General features: G+C 35.4%; 2 protein-coding genes across 6 annotated transcripts; both read right to left on the bottom strand.

The window, feature by feature from the left end:
* Positions 1–1,530: 1,530 nt before the first annotated feature.
* On the bottom strand, positions 1,531–9,565 carry sertad3 (SERTA domain containing 3). 5 transcript variants are annotated; one of them, XM_073929077.1, is made up of 4 exons: positions 9,347–9,565; positions 4,150–5,067; positions 2,774–3,594; positions 1,531–2,396 (listed from the first exon to the last, which is right to left on the bottom strand). In XM_073929077.1, exon 2 carries the CDS (start codon positions 5,058–5,060, stop codon positions 4,326–4,328), a length of 735 nt encoding a protein of 244 aa, XP_073785178.1. In that variant the 5' UTR covers positions 5,061–5,067; positions 9,347–9,565; the 3' UTR covers positions 1,531–2,396; positions 2,774–3,594; positions 4,150–4,325. The 5 variants fall into 5 exon arrangements, with proteins under 5 accessions (XP_073785178.1, XP_073785177.1, XP_021323320.1 ...); XM_073929076.1 differs by lacking the exon at positions 9,347–9,565 and adding an exon at positions 7,455–7,602; XM_021467645.3 differs by having other exon boundaries at positions 1,531–3,594.
* A 150-nt stretch (positions 9,566–9,715) lies between these two features.
* blvrb (biliverdin reductase B) lies at positions 9,716–18,288 on the bottom strand. Its single transcript, NM_001002686.2, has 5 exons — positions 18,067–18,288; positions 15,152–15,313; positions 12,571–12,660; positions 11,938–12,069; positions 9,716–10,286 (listed from the first exon to the last, which is right to left on the bottom strand). Exons 1-5 carry the CDS (start codon positions 18,149–18,151, stop codon positions 10,132–10,134), a joined length of 624 nt encoding a protein of 207 aa, NP_001002686.2. The 5' UTR covers positions 18,152–18,288; the 3' UTR covers positions 9,716–10,131.
* Positions 18,289–21,561: the final 3,273 nt, after the last annotated feature.

The following is a 21,561-nucleotide window of genomic DNA, read 5'->3' as shown; positions in this document are numbered from 1 at the left end:
TAAGCCAGAATTCTAAATTATAAAGTCAGAATTAAGTGCCAAAAAAAAAGTGTTAAAGATTTTGTTTTTCTTAAAACTTGGCTGACTTTTAAGAGCTGTTAAAAAAAGCTGTTATTTCTACACCTGCTTTTATTTCCATAAACTTCCTAACCCTTTCCTAAAAATATGTTTTTTTTTATGTATTTTAATAAAGCAGTTGAATCATTATTTGATTAATTTTTTGTTAATTTAACATTTTGTGTTTTTAGATTTTATGCAACAGTTTTATTTATCCAGTTCTATTTATAGTCTATTATTATTATTAATCATTCTTTCATTTTCTTGTCGGCTTAGTCCCTGTATTAAACCACAGCAGAATGAACCAACTTATCCAGCACGTTTTTACACAGCGGATGCCTTTCCAGCTGCAACCCATCTCTAGGAATATTATTATTATTATTATTATTATTATGAGATAAAACTTATGATTTGGAATAAAAGAAAAAAAGACACTTGGGAGTTTTTTGAAGTGCAAAAAAGTTATAAAAAAGTTTTTTTTGAATGAAAAACACTCTTTAATTTAAAACTGAGTTCCTAAAATGTACAATAAAAACATGAGAACAGTTAAAGGCATGAGTGCAGTTTGCTTCCAGTAATTATAATTTTTTTACTTCATTATTTTTATTTTACCTAGGAAATATTTTCATTCATTCATTTTCCTTCAGCTTAGCCCCTTTATTCATCAGGGGCCGCCACAGCGGAATGAACCGCCTACTTATTCAGCATACGTTTTACACAGCAGATGGCGATCCAGCTGCAACCCAGTAATGGGAAAGACACACACTGTGGCTAATTGAGTTTATTCAGTTTACCTTTTAGCACATGTTTGGGTTTTTTAGGAAACCGAAGCACCCGGAGGAAACCCACACCAACATGGGGAGAACATGCAAACTCCACACCAGCAGCCTTCTTGCTATGAGGCGACAGTGCTAACCACTGAGCCACCGTCACCCCAGTATCAGATTTCATTCATTCATTCACTTTCTTGTCGGCTTAGTCCTTTTATTAATCCGGGGTCGCCACAGCGGAATGAACCCCCAACTTATCCAGGAAGTTTTTACGCAGCGGATGCCCTTCCAGCCGCAACCCATCTCTGGGAAACATCCACACACACACTCATACACTACGGACAATTTAGCCTACCCAATTCACCTGTACCGCATGTCTTTGGACTGTGGGGGAAACCGGAGCACCCGGAGGAAACCCACGCGAAGGCAGGGAGAACATGCAAACTCCACACAGAAACGCCAACTGAGCCGAGGTTCGAACCAGCGACCTTCTTGCTGTGAGGCGACAGCACTACCTACTGCGCCACTGCCTCGCCAGTATTAGATTTTCCACTAGATAAAAAAAAGTTGCTATTTATTTCCACTTTTGTCATTTATAACAGCAAACAACACTTAATATGACCATTTTCTAGACCATTTTACCAAAGAAAACCTTTTTTTTTTTTCCCTTTTTATCAACTAAAAACACAGTAGCACTCCCTCATTTAGCCACTTGATGTCACCAAGTACCTCTTTATTTGAGTACACAAACATACAACAGATCACAACACATCATTATAATTTCATACTGACAATAGTAAATATGTTGCATAGGCATCGACACATCTGAAACAGCACCAGTATATTCATGTTATACATTAACCGGACATTATAATACCTTTACAGTTAAAAATAAACACACATATCTCATATGTTAATAACCTAATCCAGACGGGATACTCTTAAAGGCAACCTGCGAATGAAAGACTCAAGTATGCATTATAAAATGTAAGACTCTGAACGAATGGAAAGTGCATATCTTAGAGAATAATATAGTAAAACGGCACTTTTTTAAAGGACTCGCTTCACAACACTTGTGTACGGGACGCTTCCTGCTGAACTTTGTGTGGAATTCATCTTTAAATTAATGTTTAGACGTCTATTAGACTTATTTTAAAAACAAAAAATGCTTGCTGGGTGACCAGTTACTCCTCAACAAGCCCTTGTGCTTTTAAAAGTCTAATAGATGTCTAATAGACGTCTAAACGTAGATGGTTTGGCTAAAACGAGGCTAAATTTGAGCTGTCTGTGAACATCTAATAGACATCTTATTATAGACCAAAACTAGACCAGTCATCAAAGACAGATTAGACAGACTTCACATATGTAGTCATTATTTTTTTGTATTTGATGATTAGTCTAGATTTGGACTTTTTTTCGATGTCTATTAGATGTTCACTGACAGCCTTATGTTTTACCAAAGCCGTCTATGTTTAGACGTCTATTAGACTTTTTTTTTTTTTTAAACAAAAAATGCTTGCTGGGTGACCAGTTACTCCTCAACAAGCCCTTGTGCTTTTTAAAGAAGCCCTTTTGTTTTCAAAAGACATCTAATAGATGTTTAATAGATGTCTAAATGTAAAGGACTAGCCTAAAACAAAGTAGTCTGTGAACATCTAATAGACATCTAATTATAGACCAAAACTAGACCAGTCATCAAATAGACAGATTAGACAGACTTCACATATGTAGTAGACTAGTCAAGATTTGGGCTTTTCTTGGATGTCTATTAGATGTTCACTGACAGCTCAAATTTAACCTCGTTTTAACGAAACCTTCTGTTTAGACGTCTATTAGACTTCTTTTAAATACAAAAGATGCTTGCTGGGTGACCAATTACTCCTCAACAAGCCCTTGAGCTTTTAAAAGTCTAATAAATGTCTAATAGACAACTAGATGAAGATGGCTTGGCTAAAGCAAGGATAAATTTGAGCTGTCTGTGAACATCTAATAGACATCTAAGAACAGACCAAAACTAGACTAGTCATCAAATACAGATTAGACAGACTTCACATATGTAGTCGTTTATTTTTTTGTATTTGATGACTAGTCTAGATTTGGTCCTTTCTTGGATGTCTATTAGATGTTCACTGACAGCTTTATGTTTTACCAAAGCCGTCTATGTTTAGACGTCTATTAAACTTTTTTTTTTTTTTAAACAAAATTGCTTGCTAGGTGACCAGTTACTCCTCAACAAGCCCTTGTGCTTTTTAAAGAAGCCCTTTTGTTTTCAAAATACATCTAATAGATGTTTAATAGATGTCTAAATGTAAAGGGCTTGCCTAAAACAAGGCTAAATTTAAACCGTCTGTGAACATCTAATAGACATCTAATTATAGACCAAAACTAGACTAGTCATCAAATAGACAGATTAGACGGACTTCACATATGTAGTCTTTTATTTTTTTGTATTTGATGACTAGTCTTGATTTGGTCTTTTCTTGGATGTCTATTAGATGTTCACTGGCAGCTCAAATTTAGCCTTGCTTTAATGAAGCTGTCTATATTTAGACGTCTATTAGACTGTTTTTAAAAACAAAAGGGCTTCTTTTAAAAGCAGAAGGAATTGTTGAGGAGCAACTGGTCACCCAGCAAGCTTTTATAAATGTCTAATAGACAGCTTTGGTAAAACATAAGGCTGTCAGTGAACATCTAATAGACATCGAAGAAAAGCCCAAATCTAGACTAATCATCAAATACAAAAAATGAACGACTACATATGAGTTGTCTGTCTAAAGGCTGATTTATACTTCTGCGTCTAACGCCGGTGTATGCTACGGCGCTGACGCATAGCCCTTCGCCGTGGCCATCGCTGACGTGCACCTCTCAAAAAATGTAACTACACGTCGCAACGACGCGTAGCGTAAGCTCTGTGATTGGTCGGCTTAGTAGCGCTGACGAGTCTGGACGGGACGAGAGCCGCGCGAATGGCGCGACGCCGCGCGAGTGATTGTTTACAAGTGTGGAGTCCCGTGAAGGAGCTCCGGATGGAAAGTTTTGTTTTGTGTTTACCTTATAGTTAAAGTTATTGCACGTCCGCCGGTTCCTGCCTCAAAATGAGCGAGTTTGAGCCACTTGTACATCTCGGAAGTGTTCAGGAAATGCAAAAAAGTAGCGAAGAAACTTGACACAGAGGAACATTTACACCTCACTGCCAACTAGCGTTTCGGAAGTGTTAATGCAGACCAACAGAGACAGCGCGCAGAAGTATAAATGCCCAGCCACGCACGTTGCATGCGCCGTGGGTCACGCCGGTCACCTGACGCAGAAGTATAAATCAGGCTTAATGTGTATTTGATGACTAGTCTAGTTTTGGTCCTTTCTTGGATGTCTATTAGATGTTCACTGGCAGTCCAAATTTAGCATTGCTTTAGCCAAGCCATCTTCATTTACATGTCTAGATGTCCAAGACATCCGTAAAAACCATTTAAATAACTCAACCAATCATTAAAATCATCTTCACGGATACGTCCGCATCAGGAAGTCCATAACATGCTCGATCTCCTGGATTTCCCATGTGGCCTGACCTGGAGAAACCACAGATGGAGAAGCTGATGGGGATTTGGACAAGGATGGTAGATACTTCACTAAATCATCAGAAAAGCCTTGCAGGAGATTCACTTCAGGCTCAAAAACGGATGAATCGATGTCCATAAGTAGTTTATCCAAAGACACGTCTTGACCTGGACACGTGGCCTCTGTTCTGAAGTATGATTTTTCAGCCCTCAAACTTGAACACCCTGGTAGATTCTCTATGGATCCGAGTGGAGAACGTTGAGACGGTCCATCGATGATGGCGTCTAGATCTTTGAGAATGGCAGAGATGGCAGAAGATAATGAGAAATCCTCCTCTGATGTCCAGCCCGTGATATCTTCCTCCACGTTTTCAGCATTCAGCGAGAACAGAGATGCGTTACGGTCAACCGGAGAGAGTATTTGAGGAAAATCTTGAGGCTTGGGCTGTGATTGGTTTAGAGGGGAGAGTGAGTCTACCTGTGCACGGACCTCAGACTGAACCTGCCGCAGGGTGTTGTTGATCAGAACTGACCGTAATAAGCTGGGCTCCACCAGAGCCTGGTCCCGCTGGTATTTGTCCATGGAAATGTCCAGCACAGACTGCAGCTGACTTTCCCAAGCTGAACCTGCTCCCTCGTCGTCTCTGCAGAGCTTTCGTTTCTGACCTCTGGCCACCATTTCCACTCTGCAACACAACAGAGTTTACATCAATACAAGCAGAAAATGTTAAAAGAAATAAAGCAAAAGTTCTTGTTTCAGCTCAAAAAAATTTTCATAGTATTTCTGATAATAATTTTTCTTCCGATGAAAGTTATTTGTTTTATTTTGGCTAGAAGGGCAATATTATTAGCCCTCTTAAGCAATATTTGTTTTCTATTGTCTCCAGAACAAATTATCGTTATACAATGACTTGCATAATTACCCTAACTTGCCTAGTTAACCCAGTTAAAATGTCACTTTAAGCTGAATACTAGTATCTTGAAAAATATCAAGCCAAATATTATTTACTGTCATCATGGCAACAATAAAATAAATTATTAGAAAGTTATTAGACATTAGTTATTATTGTTTAGAAAAACAATTTCTGTTAAACAGAAATTGGGTTTTATATATATATATATATATATATATATATATATATATATATATATATATATATATATATATATATATATATATATATATATATATATACACACACACACACACACACACCAGGGAGGCTAATAATTCAGGAGGGCTAGTAATTCTAACTTCAACTGTACAAGTTCAGCATAGGCAAGAAATTGATGCGTCAGCAAATGTGTCATTAATGGAAATAAACAGAAATAATTAGCATAATAGAGATTTTTAAAGTAGAATTATTTAAAGAAGAAGCTGTTTTAAACCCACTGTTCGAAACTAAGGTAAAGAAGGTTTTATATTCACATGAAAATTTGTTTACTATGTGCTAATTTGAATATTTAGTCTAAAATCACATGACTTCCAAAAAAAAAACATTACCACAAATTTGCTTTAAACAATGCAAAAAAAAAAAAAAAAAAATATATATATATATATATATATATATATATATATATATATATATATATATATATATATATATATATATGTGTGTGTGTGTGTGTGTGTGTGTGTGTGTAACCCAATTTCTGTTCAACAGAAATTGTTTTTCTAAACAATAATAACTAATTTCTAATAACTTTCTAATAATTTCTTTTATCTTTGCCATGATGAAAGTAAATAATATTTGGCTAGATATTTTTCAAGATACTAGTATTCAGCTTAAAGTGACATTTAACGGCTTAACTGGGTTAACTAGGCAAGTTAGGGTAATTATGCAAGTCATTGTATAACGATGATAAATAAATAAATAAATAAATAAAAATAAATAAAATAAACAAAGGAGGCTGAATTTTTTTTTTTAATTTTCGATGGAAATTTCAGACGGCACTTAAGAAGTTTTTGCATCTGACTTCTTCAAATATATACATATACACACACACACACATACATATATATATATATATTAGATCTGTCATCATCTCAAATAATGTGTTTTATGGTTTCATGACACTTTAATTGACTCTGAGCAATGTTGTGCTTTGATAGTCATTGGCTGCTAGTGAATTATCAAAGAATACTTTTCTGAAATAAGATTATTAAGGAGAAAGTCTGAATATGCAAATATAAAACCAACTTTAATTAATCTAATTAATAAACTATTCTAATTTACATTGACAATTCAGTTAAATAACAAAAGACAAAAAAGGGTCCATTTACTATTTTACTTCTGTTAATTTATAATTACGATAGAAATTTGTACATTTTCCATAATGAAGATGGTCATGAAGACATTTCCTTATTGATTGCACAACCGTGAACTATTTCAGTCATTATCATTTAGGTTTTGATTTAACCGTACATCTAATTCATGAAATCACATCAAACATAACTATCATAAAACATAACATCTGTAATATATGTATATAAACGCAACAAATACACAAAAAATACTAAAGATATGGACATAGGTTTACAGACACAAAATACTCATCCAGTTTTAAAAGTGTACAATGTTTAGCGTTACATTCATATATAATTACAAAATAAAGTATATATGAGCATTGTTGAGGCGAGGTTTTGTCATCTTTTAGTCAGAAGGTGAAGAGGTTATGTTACATAATATTTGATATTTAAATTACCTACTGTAAGACAGTAACTTTTGATAGAAAAGACAGAATTTGACATTGTTTTGCGAACTCTAAATGTGTAGGACATCATTTAGTTTACGATTAATAACGTTTGTGAAGTTATATTTGGCTTGTATGTAACTCGATAATCATTTTAAAACAGAGTATCACATTTATGTTAGTGATCACAATTAAGTTTAGGCATTTTCAGCATATCTGTCTTCCAGACGAGCGATCAGCTGCAAAAGTCACACAACAAATTGACAAAAAAATCAAGTTTTTAGAAGGTAACGTTATGCTTAAGCAGAAGGCAGCACTGTAGCTTAGCATCTTGACAAAATGATCCAATCTTCCTGTAACGAAGACATTGCTTACTCACCTGCAAATCACGGGCACTAACTCCACAAAAGGTGCAACTCGTATAAACTTATTTTGTCATAATCATAAAACGCTGCTGAAGTGTCGGTCGACTGGAATCGTTTGCAGAAAATTTTCGTCCCGCCAGCGATTCAATCGGTTCTGACGTCACGCGCGAACAGGAATGCTGGGTATTGTAGTTGTGCTGCTTTCGAACGCTTTAAAGGGACAGCTCATCCAAAAATGACATCATCATCCAGCAACAACCTCCCGCTCTCCGTCGTGAAGCAAATACGGAAGTATAAGCTGCAAGTCATCGAAATTCCGCTAGTCCTGGCTCCATAATAGAGCAAATTTCTATTCAGCCCAGTGTTAAAATGGCCAACTTTACAGCAGAAAAAAAGATGTTTATAGCCTGATACAAAGAACGATTTTGGTTCATATAGCTTATATTACCCTTCATGACAACTGTGTGAGGGAGTGAATTTTTAAAACTCATCCGTTTCATTTATATTAAGTTATATTAAGTCTGCATAATTAAGGAAACTTGAGTGACAGCTGGGTCTCGCTGGTCGCTGCCACTTCACCTTAGCTGATTCCAGCTGATTAGCTGCTGAACTCATCAAATATATCGTATTTTTGTGCTGTTTTATGCCACCTTCCTGCAGATTTTAGCTGCTACCCATATCAAACACACCTGAACCAATTAATTAGGACCTGAACACGACATGATAATTACAGGCAGGTGTGTTTGATATGGGCTTTTTAGAATTATTTCTTACAATTATCAGATATGGCATGCTGTGCACTTTATTGTGCTCACAAACCATTCACATGGAGCCCATCTCCCAGGTGAGTGAAATTATATAATCATATACCATACCTATAACTGTATGTGTTTTGTTTAAGATCCTTTATAATGTTCTTTAGAGCTGTAATGCACTCCAGAATCTGACAGATTGATTAGCTGTAGGCTCTAGAGGAGTCATCTGAAACATTGCCATACAGTGTTATGACAATACAGCGTTCCTACTCTCACAGGACAAGATCTCGGATACAAGCAGCTGAAATGAGTTTCCTTCGCAAGGTGGCAGAGCGCACTTTTATAGATGGGGTGAGGAGCTCTGTCACCTAGGAGGAGCTCGGAGTAAAGCCGCTGCTCCACCACATTGAGAGAAGAGAGCTGGAGGGGCTCGGGCATCTGTTTTGAATGCCTGCCTAGGGATGTGTTCCAGGCCTGTCCCACCAGGAAGAAGCCTCAGGGAAGACCCAGGACACGCTAGAGCAGGGGTGTCCAGACTCAGTTCTGGAGGGCCGGTTTCCTGCTAAGTTAAATTCCAACCCCAAGCAAACACACCTGGGCTAGCTAATCAAGCTCTTACTAGGTTTTCTAGAAACATCCTTGCAGGTGTGTTGAGGCAAGTAGGAGATAAAATCTGCAGGACACCGGCCCTCCTGGATCAAGTTTGGGCACCCCTGCGCTAGAGGGACTATAGCTGCATCTCAAATGGCACACTATACACTATGCACTTATGCACTTAAACACTCAACAGGAAAGTATATGTATGTAGTGTCGTCCCAAATGGCACACTAATGTTATTTTACTAAGCGGAAATTCAAACCGTTTCCCTAATGATGTTTGACAGTTGCCAAATCGGTAAATTAAATGCTCAAACTATCAAATAATACCTGCCGTGAGTGTAACCGCATTCACCATCGGGAGGCGCTATAATCACTCTCGTAGAAGAATTTTGCTTTCACAATCCAAAATAAATAGTTATCCAACATAACCGTCCGATAACTCCGCCCCTTCCGCTATGCGAGCAAACCTGCGGTCGTTGAGTATGTGAAGTGTCCATCATTACACACCTCACTTATTATTTTTAGAGTTTTCAGTGTGAACGCAGTACTTACACTATTTATACTACAAAATGGCGTAGAATAGTGCATAAGTGTACGATTTGGGACGCAGCTTCTGTCTCTCGGCTGGCCTTGGAACACTTGGAATCCCTGCGGAAGAAGTGTCTAGAGTTCTCTCCTAAGACTGCTGCCCCAGCAACCCGGCCCCGGAAAAGCAGATGAAAAGGAAATGAAATGAGAAGAAACTCAAATAGATTTTGAACGAGTGGGTCACACTTTACAAATAGGTTCATTAGTTAATGTTAATTATTGCATTTACCAACATGAAAAAACAGTGAACAGTTTCATTTTTGGGTGAACTGTCTCTTTAAATACATTGTATACAACATTCTAACAAACATAAACAACAACAAAAAAGAGGAATTCTGTAAACTAACATATTTATTTAAAAAACAGAGGGTTAAAATCAGGCAAATGTCAGATTTTCATTGATTGTTTTTAAGGCAAAATCCATTTGATCTAACATCTTTTCTGCAAGTACAAAGTAACATTTAAATTAAGTTCTTAACATTGATCGAATAGGCACATTTATCACTAATTAGCATATGCATTTATGAAATTATAAACTAAAAGGTGCAATCAGTTTCTCTGTTATTCAATAGTTTCATTTCATTGTTTACTTTTAGAAATAATAATGACTGACTGGGAATATTGTATCTCTGCTATACCATCAGTACCAACCTGTTATTTTCGCATTTGTATTGTATGCAGTCATTTTGAGCAGTGCAGAAAAAAGGGCACCTTTATTGACAACATATTTCAAGAAAACCCTGAGTAACTTAACTATACTCTCCACAAATGCCAACTGTCTTTCCATCCCATTCAGAAGTGGACAGGCACTTGACAAAGAAATGGCCCAGATCATATTTGGAGATCACCCTTCCTTTTAGCATGTTCTCAGTCACAATGTATTTCTCCGTCAAAGGCTTGTCACCTGAAAAGACAACAGCAATGACCTTTTCTTGCTTATTGATGAACATAATTCAAGCTTGTGGTTGCAAGAAATATCCATTTTTCACTTTATTTAAGGTATACAGCGGGGAAAATTAGTATTGAACACGTCATGCTTTTACTGGGAATAATATTTCTAAAGGAGCTGTTGACATGAAATTAAGCAGATTTTGGTAAAAACTCAAACAATACAAACATAAAGATAAAACAAAAGAAAAAAATCCGAGAAATGAGTTGTGTGTAATAACACTGAAATGACACAAGGAGAAAGTGCTGAACTACTGAAATGTATTTAATACATTAAATAAAAGCTTAAAGATGCCTCTCATATGGAGAATGAAGTCACATGCATGGCTCAGGTGTGAGTTTCTCACAGAGTTTCTTCAACAGAGTGTAAAATCTTGATGGTTCTGTGGGTCTCGTCTGTCAAATCTGCTCTTCATTTTGTATTCTCTATTGGATTCGAGTCAGGTGATTGGCTGGGCCATTCTACAGCTTGATTTTCTTTCTCTGAAAGCATCTGAGAGTTTCCTTGGCTGTGTTTTGGATCATTGTCTTGCTGAAATGTCCACCCTGGTGGATCTTCATCCTCCTGCTAATGTAGATGTTGTACTAAAGCAACTCGTATTCATTTACACTGAGGAAGGGCAGAGGGTGGATGAAGAACTACTGAGAGATTTCAGCTGCTGTCTGGGCTTTCTCTGCCTTTCTACACCTCCCTATCATCATCATTTCATTTTATTGCGCATAACTTAGTTTGTAAACTAATCAGATTTGTTTTCTTTGCATATATGAATTTCTGTGGTTCTACCAACATCTTGTAAAAATTTCAACTCAACAGCACCTTTAGAAATATGTATTCTGAGAAAAACGGTGACGTGTTCAATACTTATTTCCCCCACTGTGATTCTTTAGCTCAATAAACTCTTAATTAGCTGTTTATTTATAGTTAATATATCTTAGTGAATAGCAAGGTAATTCAGGATTAAGAATAAGATTATGCAGAATATATACTGTACTAATATACAGCTTTTAATAATGGGCAGGTAATGAGTATGCCCACCCGGAATCTGCGCGTGCAGAATTCTGCACATTTTCCGCAGATTTCAGCAGATTTTTACCTCATCATTAATTCTGTTTATTTACTTGAGTAAATGTGTGTAAATCTATATTTATTCAGTTTTTTAATTAATTTCAGTAATATTATTGACTAATGTGAAAATGTTCATCTGATTTATGTACAATGCAGTTTGTACAGTATTATTTTCTCTCTTTTACTAGATATATTATATGACAAAATTTATTTATTTACCAGATAAACTGAATCTAATTGGATTTGCATTTTAAACAGTAAATAAAAGTTAAAAAAATATATTATTTTTCATTTCATATATTAAGGTTTTAGTTATGATACTCCCAAAATAATTACGCAGAAATCCGCAGACTTTTAGCAAAATTCTCAGCAGAAATAGCAAATAAACGTCTGCAGATTTCATCTGGCCCTAGTAATAAGCCACTAGTTAATAGTGAGAATAGATACTTAAAATAAAGTGTTACCAAAAATAACCAAATTAGAGTAAACATTAACAAATAAACTCCATATTGTAGGAATGTAGCTATTTCATGGTCATTACCAGCAATATGTGGAGGCATGGCTGCTATATAGTCCAATCCGGACTCCTTCAGGACGGTGTACATTCGGTCATGATCTTCAGTGACCGGCACCAAGCGAGGAGGAACTTTGGATCGATCCCACAAGAGGAATGCTGTGAAATGTAAGAGACAGACGTAGCAAGTTCTTTACATACAGGTGACGTTTGATGATGAGTTTTGTTTTCATTTCCAGATATTTCCCAAATGATGTTTAACAGAGCAAGGAATTTTTCACAGTAATTCCTATAATATTTTTTCTTCTGGAGAAGGTTGTATTTCGGCTAGAATAAAAGCAGTTTTTAATTTTTTTATATCATTTTAAGGCCAATATTATTTAAGCAATTTTTTTTTGATTGTCTACAGAACAAACCATCATTTTGAAAAATATCAGGTAAAATATTATGTACTCTCATGGCAAAGATAAAATAAATCAGTTGTTAGAAACAGGTTATTAAAATTATTAGGTTTAAAAATGTGTTAAAAAAATGTATTTCTGTTAAACTGAAATCGGGGGAAAAAATAACAGGGGAACTAATAATTCTGACTTCAGCTGAATCTATATGCACATGCTTTCTATTGAAACGGAAATAGTGCATGACTGTAAATACACACACCTGACATGCATCCAACAACTTTGCGGATTCCACGAGCTTTCATGACCTCCACGATGTTCCGCGTTCCCTCAGACATCATCGTTGTGGGACCAGCAAGCAAAAAAAAAAAATCAGAAGACAAATCAATTATGTGCACTGATAAAGAAACAACCTTTGGATGACATTATTAGGATCACTAACTCAAGTAGAGCTGTGGTGCAAAATGATACAATAAATCAATGCACTGATTCTGAGAGGATCAAAACCCATCACTATTCTCTCTTAACCCTTTGATGCACAACCTATAAAATAGATACAGAAAAAATAAGCTTAGAAGGTCACTTTAAGATCTATGTAGTGCATCAAAGGGTTAAACTGATTCTGAGCTTGGCTTTGAACAGCAGATGGCACCGTGTGCTTTATAAACAGCTGTATTCTGCTGCATCCCGATTCCTTTATCCTGCACTTGTGTTTTAGTGTCTTTCTCCTGTTGAACACAAAGGAAGATATCCTTTAGAAGATATTAAATTCCATAGTAATTTTTGTTACTATATGGATGTCTATCTCCAAAATTTTTCATAATTACTTTTATTTTTATTTTCATCTTGTTTTGTGTTCAACAGAAGAAAGAAATTCATAAACGTTTAGAAGCACTTGAGTGCAGAGTGAATGGTGAGAAATTCAAATGTCTGGATAAATTATCCCTTCGACATGGTGGCTCGGTGGTTAGCACAGTCGCCTCACAGCAAGAAGGTCGCTGGTTCGAGTCCCGGCTTGGTCAGTTGGCATTTCTGTGTGGAGTTTGCATGTTCTCCTCGTGTTGGTGTGGGTTTCCTCCGGGTGCTCCGAATTCCCCCACAGTCCAAACACATGTGCTATAGATGAATTGTATGAACCTAATTGTGTGAATGAGTGTGTATGGTTGTTTCCTAGTATTGGGTTGCAGCTGGAAGGGCATCGCTTTGTAAAACATATGCAGGATAAGTTGACGGTTCATTCCGTTGTGGCGACCCCTGAAGAATAAAGAGACTAAGCTGAAGTAAAATGAATGAATTGTCCCTTTAAACTCACACCACTGCATTAATAACACAAGTTTGTCCAATCATAATCCGCCTGGTCTACTGGCCAATCAGAGGACTCAGATCTTTTGAGAAGGAGGAGCCTTTCATGTAGACTGAAATGAGAGATGTGGCAATAATGTACCGTTTAAAAGAATATGCTGGTTTGAGTCCCGGCTGGGTCAATAGGCATTTCTGTGTGGAGTTGGCATGTTCTCCCTGTGTTGGCGTGCATTTCCTTTGGGTGCTCCGGTTTCCCCCACAGTCTTAATACATGCAGCACAGGTGAATGGAATAAACTAAAGTGTCCATAGTGTGTGTGTGTGTGTGTGTGTGAATGTGAGAGTGTATGGGTGTTTCCCAATACTGGGTCGCAGCTAGAAGGGCATCTGCTGCAAAATACATATGGTTGGTGGTTCATTCAGCTGTGCCGACCTCGAAAATAGAAACTAAGCCAAAGGGAAATGAATGAATGAATAGGATTGTAGAGATAGGATTTTTGGCGGTTCATTCCGCTGTGGTCACCCTGATAAATAAGGGACTAAGCTGAAGGAAAATAAATCAATGATAGGATTTTTTTGACCAATACTGATACCAGTTTTAACAAAAAACTATTGGCCAATTGCAATACTGAGACCAATATCTATCTGTTCTCCAGTATGTCTATCTGTCTGTCTGTCTGTCTGTCTGTCTGTCTGTCTGTCTATCTATCTATCTATCTATCTATCTATCTATCTATCTATCTATCTATCTATCTATCTATCTACAGTAAATTAACTTAACAAATGAAGTCAGTGCTGTTGCTTTATGTTAATTATAAATTGTGCTGCTCCAGAAAAATACTAACTAAAAAGCAGTTGGTGTCTTTTGTTGTTCATGACATTTTAAGCCAAGCTAACCAAAGGTTTTGTGCCAGCACTTGAGCATGAGGCACACCGTTGCCTTACCACACACACATCTGACATTTTGTACAGATTATATTTAGTTTTTTGCAAGTATTTAATGATTTTGTTCTGAGAAAGAGATTGGATTTTTTTCAAATTACACATATTACTATGCCAATAGCTCAAAAAATATATTGGCTGATACATGGGTGCATCCTTACTAATTACTGAAAGCACAATTATGATGCGAATGAGATCCTGCATTAACATCTATGTTGATCCTGGAACATCATTTTTGTTGGAAAATGTAATCCATACCCATGACCTACCCCTAAACCCAAACATGACTGTGAATTATTACCAACATAAGAGGGGAATAATAGTTGGATAACACTCATGAAGAAGTGCATAAACCTAACCATAAGCCTAAACTTAACATTAACTCTAAACGTATCCCTTTATTCTGATTGGCTGATTGGAATGCTGTTACAGGATCAACATAGATGCTAATCCAGGAACATGTCCTATTTAGTATTATTATTATTATTATTAATAATAATCTTCATTATCATCATCATCATCATGTTCTACTTGGTGAAATCAGGTTGGCGATACTGACCTATTAAAGTAGCATCATATAGCCTCTAAAAGTGAACTCACTGAGATCATTCCTTGTCCCTAGAATGATGATGACTGCATCCTGACCCTCCAGGGTCTTCTTTACATCGTTTTTGTTCAGAACGTCTCCCACAACCACTCTGGAGGCCTTATGATCTGGAGGAAGCCTTGCAGGGTCTCTCACCAGCACCGTCACATTGTAACCTGGGGCAGAAAAACACAAAGTTAAAAACAGGTAGCATATTCGTGTTAGCTTCTTATACGTTCACATTTCATTTTCATATAGGCAATACAGTTACAGTTACTTAACAAAAACAAATAGACAATCATTCAACTGCAAACCAAACAAGAGCTCTGCAGGTTATAGATTAAGAACAGGCAAGAATGTGTATGCTTATCTTCAGAAAGCACGCTCTAATGACTCAGCAGATTATCGTCACAACATGACTAAGATGTTTCTCAAACGTCTTGTGATCCGCACAAGACAGGAACAACATATTTTAAACATAAATCACAAACAAGAAAGTGCAAATTTAGCATCTGCTCCCATATGAAACAAATACTACAGTAATTTATAGGAATTATATATGTTTTGAACCATGATACTACTTGAATTAAGCTGTTGAGTTAATTCTATAGATGCTGTGGTAAGCACATTAACACATTTAAAGAGTTTAAAACATTATACACCAAGGTTTACTGTAGTAAAACTAAGGTATACAATGATATTTATTATAGTTTATTAGTTTAATATAGTTTAACACTACAGTAGTATGCTACATTCATCAACAAAGAGTTATAAATACAGTATGATACATTTCACCAAGGGTGAATTTAACCAATAAGCAAGGCAAGTGGCCGCTTATGACCACTAATAAATATCTAATGGTATAAATTATACCTATATAACATTGTTTTTTTATCATATTTTGTACGGTGAGAGTCAAACAAATGAAATTACATAACGTAATTAAACATTATTTAATATAAAATTAAACATAATATTATTATAATAATGTAATGTTATGTAATAATAAAATAAAATGCACAAATTTGTCCACCAACCCCACTCATAAAGCAGTCCAGAAGTCAAATTGATTAAATTCAACGTTATAATTTCATTTTAAGAAAATTAATCATTTAAAATGTAGAGACTGCATTAAGATTAAACTTAGAAAATAAGTTTGAGTGATATAAAACAACAGCTAAATAAATGTATATGAAATAAAAGTAGAAAGGGTGCATTTTAGGACTGTTGGGCCTTGCTAAGGGCAAACTAAACCTGCCCCTGCACTTCACTATAGCGTGGTTCAAAACACGCTAGTATATACTGCAAGTTACTTTAGTATTATTAAGCTGCTGATTAAGACTGATTGATTTTGAAATTGAGGTAAGGTTGATTCACATTCGGTCTTTCTCCTTAATAATATAGCCTAATTAAAAGTATTCTTTGCAAACTCTAAATAGGAAAATCATGTTAGCACCTTATAACTATCAAAGTACAAGATCATTAAAAGTCAAATAAATAGTGCAAACGTTCTTTTAAAGTCATATTTATATGCGATTTCAGACTGAATATTAAAAGTAGATTGATAAACAATATAGGGACCGTGTCACATGTTGTCAATAAACAAATGTGCAAATAAAACTTCAATAAACTTGAAAGATTTGATTCTCGTCACATTGCATTAACAGTTTAAGAAAAAAAAAAAAAACTCAGTCCATAAAGATATTGTGTAAGAGTTTACCTCAGACAAGAATATTTTTGTGAAATTATGTTATTAAGAAAAAGTCTGAATGTGTGAATATAAAACTTTATCTCAATATACTACAGTAGTACTGTATGCAACATTCATTACCAAAGGCTTGTAGATACTATACAGCAGTGGTTCCTTAAAGATTTTCTCCAAGTTCCACCATAATAAGCAGTATTGAAATACTGTAGCATAGTGGGCCCAGTGTAACAGCTACAGTTCTGTACAGTTTAAAAATGAGGCAATTAATATTTATTATCGAGAGTATTATTGTCAGCCACTTTAAACATTACAAATTGTTTGAACATTAACCCTGTACTGTGCTTATACGTAAAAAAAAAATGTCAACATTAAAATTAAAATGTGCTTTTAAAAGTTAATAATGACAGGTTACTGTTCTTAAAGTTTAAAAAAAACTCCTGTACTTAAATGTAAAGTATCAACACCTGGAAATATAGGCTACATTTCATCATACATAATCATTTTTAAATATATGTATGTACATACAGTATGACATTTTTGATTCCTCCGTACCACTAGTGGTACACGTACCACAGTTTGAGAACCATGAAACACTTCACTATAGTTCAAAACACGCCAGTTTATACTGTAAGATTCTTTAGTATTATTGAGAAATTGATTAAGACTATGTTAAATCTGGATTAATTATTTTTTTTAATTGAGGTAATTTACACATTAAACTTGATTCACATTCGGTTTTTCTCCTTAATAATATAACCTTATTTCAGAAAAGTATTTGCTCATTCTAAACAGGCAAATCATATTAGCATCGTCTATTATATATATATATATATATATATATATATATATATATATATATATATATATACTGTAAGTTACTTTAGTATTATTAGACTAAGCTACAAGCAGTCAAAAATCATATTGAAGCCAATGACTTTCAAAGTAACGTTACAACATTGTTTACAGTCAACTAAATAGTGCCAATGTTATCTGTAAGTCATATTTACATGCGATTTCATTCCGAATATTTAAGTAACGTTAGTTTGATAAACAATATAGGAATATGTGTGTTGTCAATGAACGAATGTGCAAATACAAAACCGATTTCAATGAATTTAAAACATTCAATTCTCGTCTATCAAAGCGAAACAGTGCATGAAGTTGCAGTAAGAACACGTTAAAAAACATCTCATTCCCCTAAGACATTGTGTAAGAGTTTACCTGAGGCCACTGCGATAGGTAAGGTCGCTAACCCCGTCATTCCCGTGCAGCCAAATATCGCCACATTTCTTACAGCATCGGACATATCGACCACTAGAAAAGCTCTCGGTCAGTTCTACGTTGAAACGGAGATTTGCAACAAGACCCAACGCTTAGGCTCAAGTTATGTATCCAGCTGATCTTGTTCGTTATGTCAGTGCTGTCATTTAAGAAACGCCTCTTTCAGGAAAACTAAAGTGGGCGTTTTTGTCGCATGCTAATTTATTTTCTCTGTTTGCTGTTGTTTCTACAACTACATGATTGACTTCTCAACTGTCCAATCACTGATTGCGGATAACCAGCTCTGACCAATCATAGCCCAGAACGAACAGATCAAGGGCGGAGCTTGTCTGTGCAGAACGTAACACGCCTATAACTGCAGAGCTCCTCCTAAAATTATTTTAAAGGTAAAACGACTCATAAATTGCTTGCTAGAATGGATAAAATGTACAAATGCATAATGTGCCAATGTACTGGAAACTTTGTGCTTTAAATATACTGTTTACTCCAATAAAAACGTAGGTGAAAAACAAAATAAAGTGCATTGCATGTAACAGTAAGTTTTAAAACTGGTGTAGTTAAGGCTAAATCCAGGTCTTACTGCAGTGAGTGACACCCAGGAGCAATAACAAATAACTATAATACAATAATAATTGCTGCTCCATTCCCCCCCCCCACTCCCCCCACCCCCCCAAACGTATTAAAGCAGGATTGATTCTGATTGTTTGGCAGTGTTTGTACTAATGTTCATCAGCTGGAGAAACGAATTATCATGTTATCATTATAGTTGTAGTATGGACTGATCTCCTTTACATTTTTAAAATTATTTTATTGTTATAACTATCATTCAATCATATCCTATATACATATATGCATTGAATAAGCTAAATTGGCCATAGTGTGAGTGTGTGTGTGTGTGTGTGTGTGTGTGTGTGAATGAGTGTGTATGGATGTTTCCCAGGACTGGGTTGTGGCTGGAAGGGCATCCGCTGTGTAAAACATGCTGGATTAGTTGGCATTTCATTCCACTGTGGAGACCCCTGATGAATAAAGGGACTAATCCGAAGGAAAATGAATGAATGAATGACTATAGATATAGTATAATACACTTTACAACAGTATATGGCTCAAAAACTCTGTTGTTTACTACAGACAAATTACCAGTTTAAAAACATTCAGGATACGCACGCAGCGAGGTTGCAGAAAAAAACCCGGGAGCACTAGCATTTACAGCAAAGGAATGACATCCGCTGTGGTACAGAGTTTGTTGTTGCATTAGAATTAAGTTATATTGATTACATATTATATATATTATTGACATAATGCTTTCAGTGTGTTATAACAGCTTGTCACTCAGTGATATAAGCACAGTGATTTGGCAAAATTAACATTAAAGTGAGCGGCGTTCGTCTGACAGGTCCAATTGCGTTAGCACCCTCCCAATGGATACTGGATATGAAATGGCCAAGCATCCAGCCCCAAATATACAACTATCTCATTGAAACTCATTGAAACTACAGGTGTTTTGACAAGAGAGAAGTTAAAAGCCTACAAGTTTTTGGATGCCTATATTATTGTTCTGTGTGGTGATGTGCAAGAAATAATGTTCCATGATTACCAGATTCAAAACTATGTAGTGCTAAAAACCGAGGTTCTGCCTAACCAAAGACAAGGAAAGAAGACGGAGCTGTACAAGGCCTGGGTAATCATCAACAAGCAAAACTACTCCATTCTGACAGCGAACTGGTGGTATGGCGGCGTATGTGAACTTACATTTTTACATTTCGTTCAGAGCATTCAGTGTGCGCAGTTTAATTAACCAAATGTAACTGTTTTTGCTGAAATCATTGCTGCAATCAAAAACGAGCAATGTGTATAATTCAGCACAGCAAGAACTTACCTAATAAGAACTGAGAACTGCAGAGCATTTTTAATTAGGTCTTCACTCCATTCAGCTCTTCTGATGGCTGTTAGCCAAAGACGTCTACGGTTGGCATTAAAAGCAGTGTGGTGTACGGTAAAATTTAAGTTTTCAATTTTTGGACTTTCGATTTTGGCATCCTACCGCACAAAACGACATGTTTGCTATTGCAACTGGTCTTTTTTTGCAACAGGTATGCACGTTTTAACCTGTGTGACGTCATGTATGACGTAGGCTGGTAATTCCCCAATGAATTACTATGCTATTTTTTTCATGTGGGATGTTGAGAAAAACAATAATTTCTAATAAAATATGTCCCAAAACATTTTTAAAAACTACTGGTTTTAATAGTTAACATTTTGTAGTGTTTTTAGGCTAATGGTATATGTAGTGAAAATCATTAGAATCTTCTGTAATGTTTTATTTTACACAACCCAAACAACAAAAAATACTAGGGATTTATAGTAAATACTATAGAGCTTTTGAACTGTACTATAGTAAAGTTTAAAATACTGTATATATTATATAAACTATAATACTTTGATAATGAATGTGACAGCATACTGTAGCATTAACCATAGAGTAAACTAATAAACTGTAATTAATACTGTAGTGTATTTTAGAGTTTTACTAAAGTAAACTGTGGTATATTGTCAGAAAATATACTCTATAGTTGTATAAAACTACACTATTTATTAACTTGCTTATATTACTATAGTTGTGTTTTCATAGCAATTACCACAGCAGATTAATTCAAGTACTTTACCATAGTATGGTTCGAATTATTATTATATTTTTCATGTGAGTGATTTTTCAGGTCAAAATCTACCTGCTAATTATTGAAGTGTGTAGAATAAACAATTTTTTAATGGGTTTGTATCTACATTATTAAAATATCCGCCAATTATTAATTTTTAAATAAAGGGTCTTTTATTGATATTTTAGTAGTTTGAAATAATATAATGTTGCCTATAAGAAATACTATATAGACTTTTATAATTTATATTATAATAATATATAATAATAATATAATATAATAATATATCAGTCTGTAAATCAACAGAAAATGTACTGCAGTTTATTACAAGGTTTTGTACTCTAATATACAACACCAACCCAGACAAATATATCACTTTAAACTATTAAACATGACAATAAAAGTCATTTCTTCCGAACCTTTTAGGGTAAAAGAAGTTGGATAAAAAGATCAAGGTGTCCTGATGCAATTCAAAAGCAGAAATAAAAGGGGAAAATAAAAAATAAAAACAAAAACATCACAAAACACGAAAAACTGCTAATTTACAGATATTTTTAGTGTAATTGAATTCAGGTTGGTTTAATGACAATTGAAAATATTGATGTTGGTCCGCACAAGCATGTGTTATAGAGTGCGTGTGTGTGCGTGAGTGTGCGTGTGTGTGTGTGTGGCTTCCCCATCACTGCTGTTGTATCCTCCGCGTTATTGAGAGCGCTGAGACACACACACACACACACACACACACACACACACACACAGAGAGAGAGAGAGAGAGAGA

Source organism: Danio rerio, chromosome 18 (assembly GCF_049306965.1).
Source record: "Danio rerio strain Tuebingen ecotype United States chromosome 18, GRCz12tu, whole genome shotgun sequence".
NCBI classification, from domain to species: domain Eukaryota; kingdom Metazoa; phylum Chordata; class Actinopteri; order Cypriniformes; family Danionidae; genus Danio; species Danio rerio.
Note: the sequence above shows the minus strand (reverse complement) of the source record. Positions and strands in the feature narration are given on the sequence as shown.

What these genes read in the sequence shown, in the direction of transcription:
- blvrb (NM_001002686.2), bottom strand. Translation starts at nt 18,151, where the DNA reads ATGTCCGATGCTGTAAGAAATGTGGCGATATTTGGCTGCACGGGAATG. An exon ending in AGTTGTTGGATGCATGTCAG is followed by an intron (nt 12,070 to 12,570) that starts GTGTGTGTATTT and finishes TACATTTCACAG; the next exon opens with CATTCCTCTTGTGGGATCGA. An exon ending in CATGCCTCCACATATTGCTG is followed by an intron (nt 10,287 to 11,937) that starts GTAATGACCATG and finishes TTGTCTTTTCAG; the next exon opens with GTGACAAGCCTTTGACGGAG.
- sertad3 (XM_021467645.3), bottom strand. Translation starts at nt 5,060, where the DNA reads ATGGTGGCCAGAGGTCAGAAACGAAAGCTCTGCAGAGACGACGAGGGA.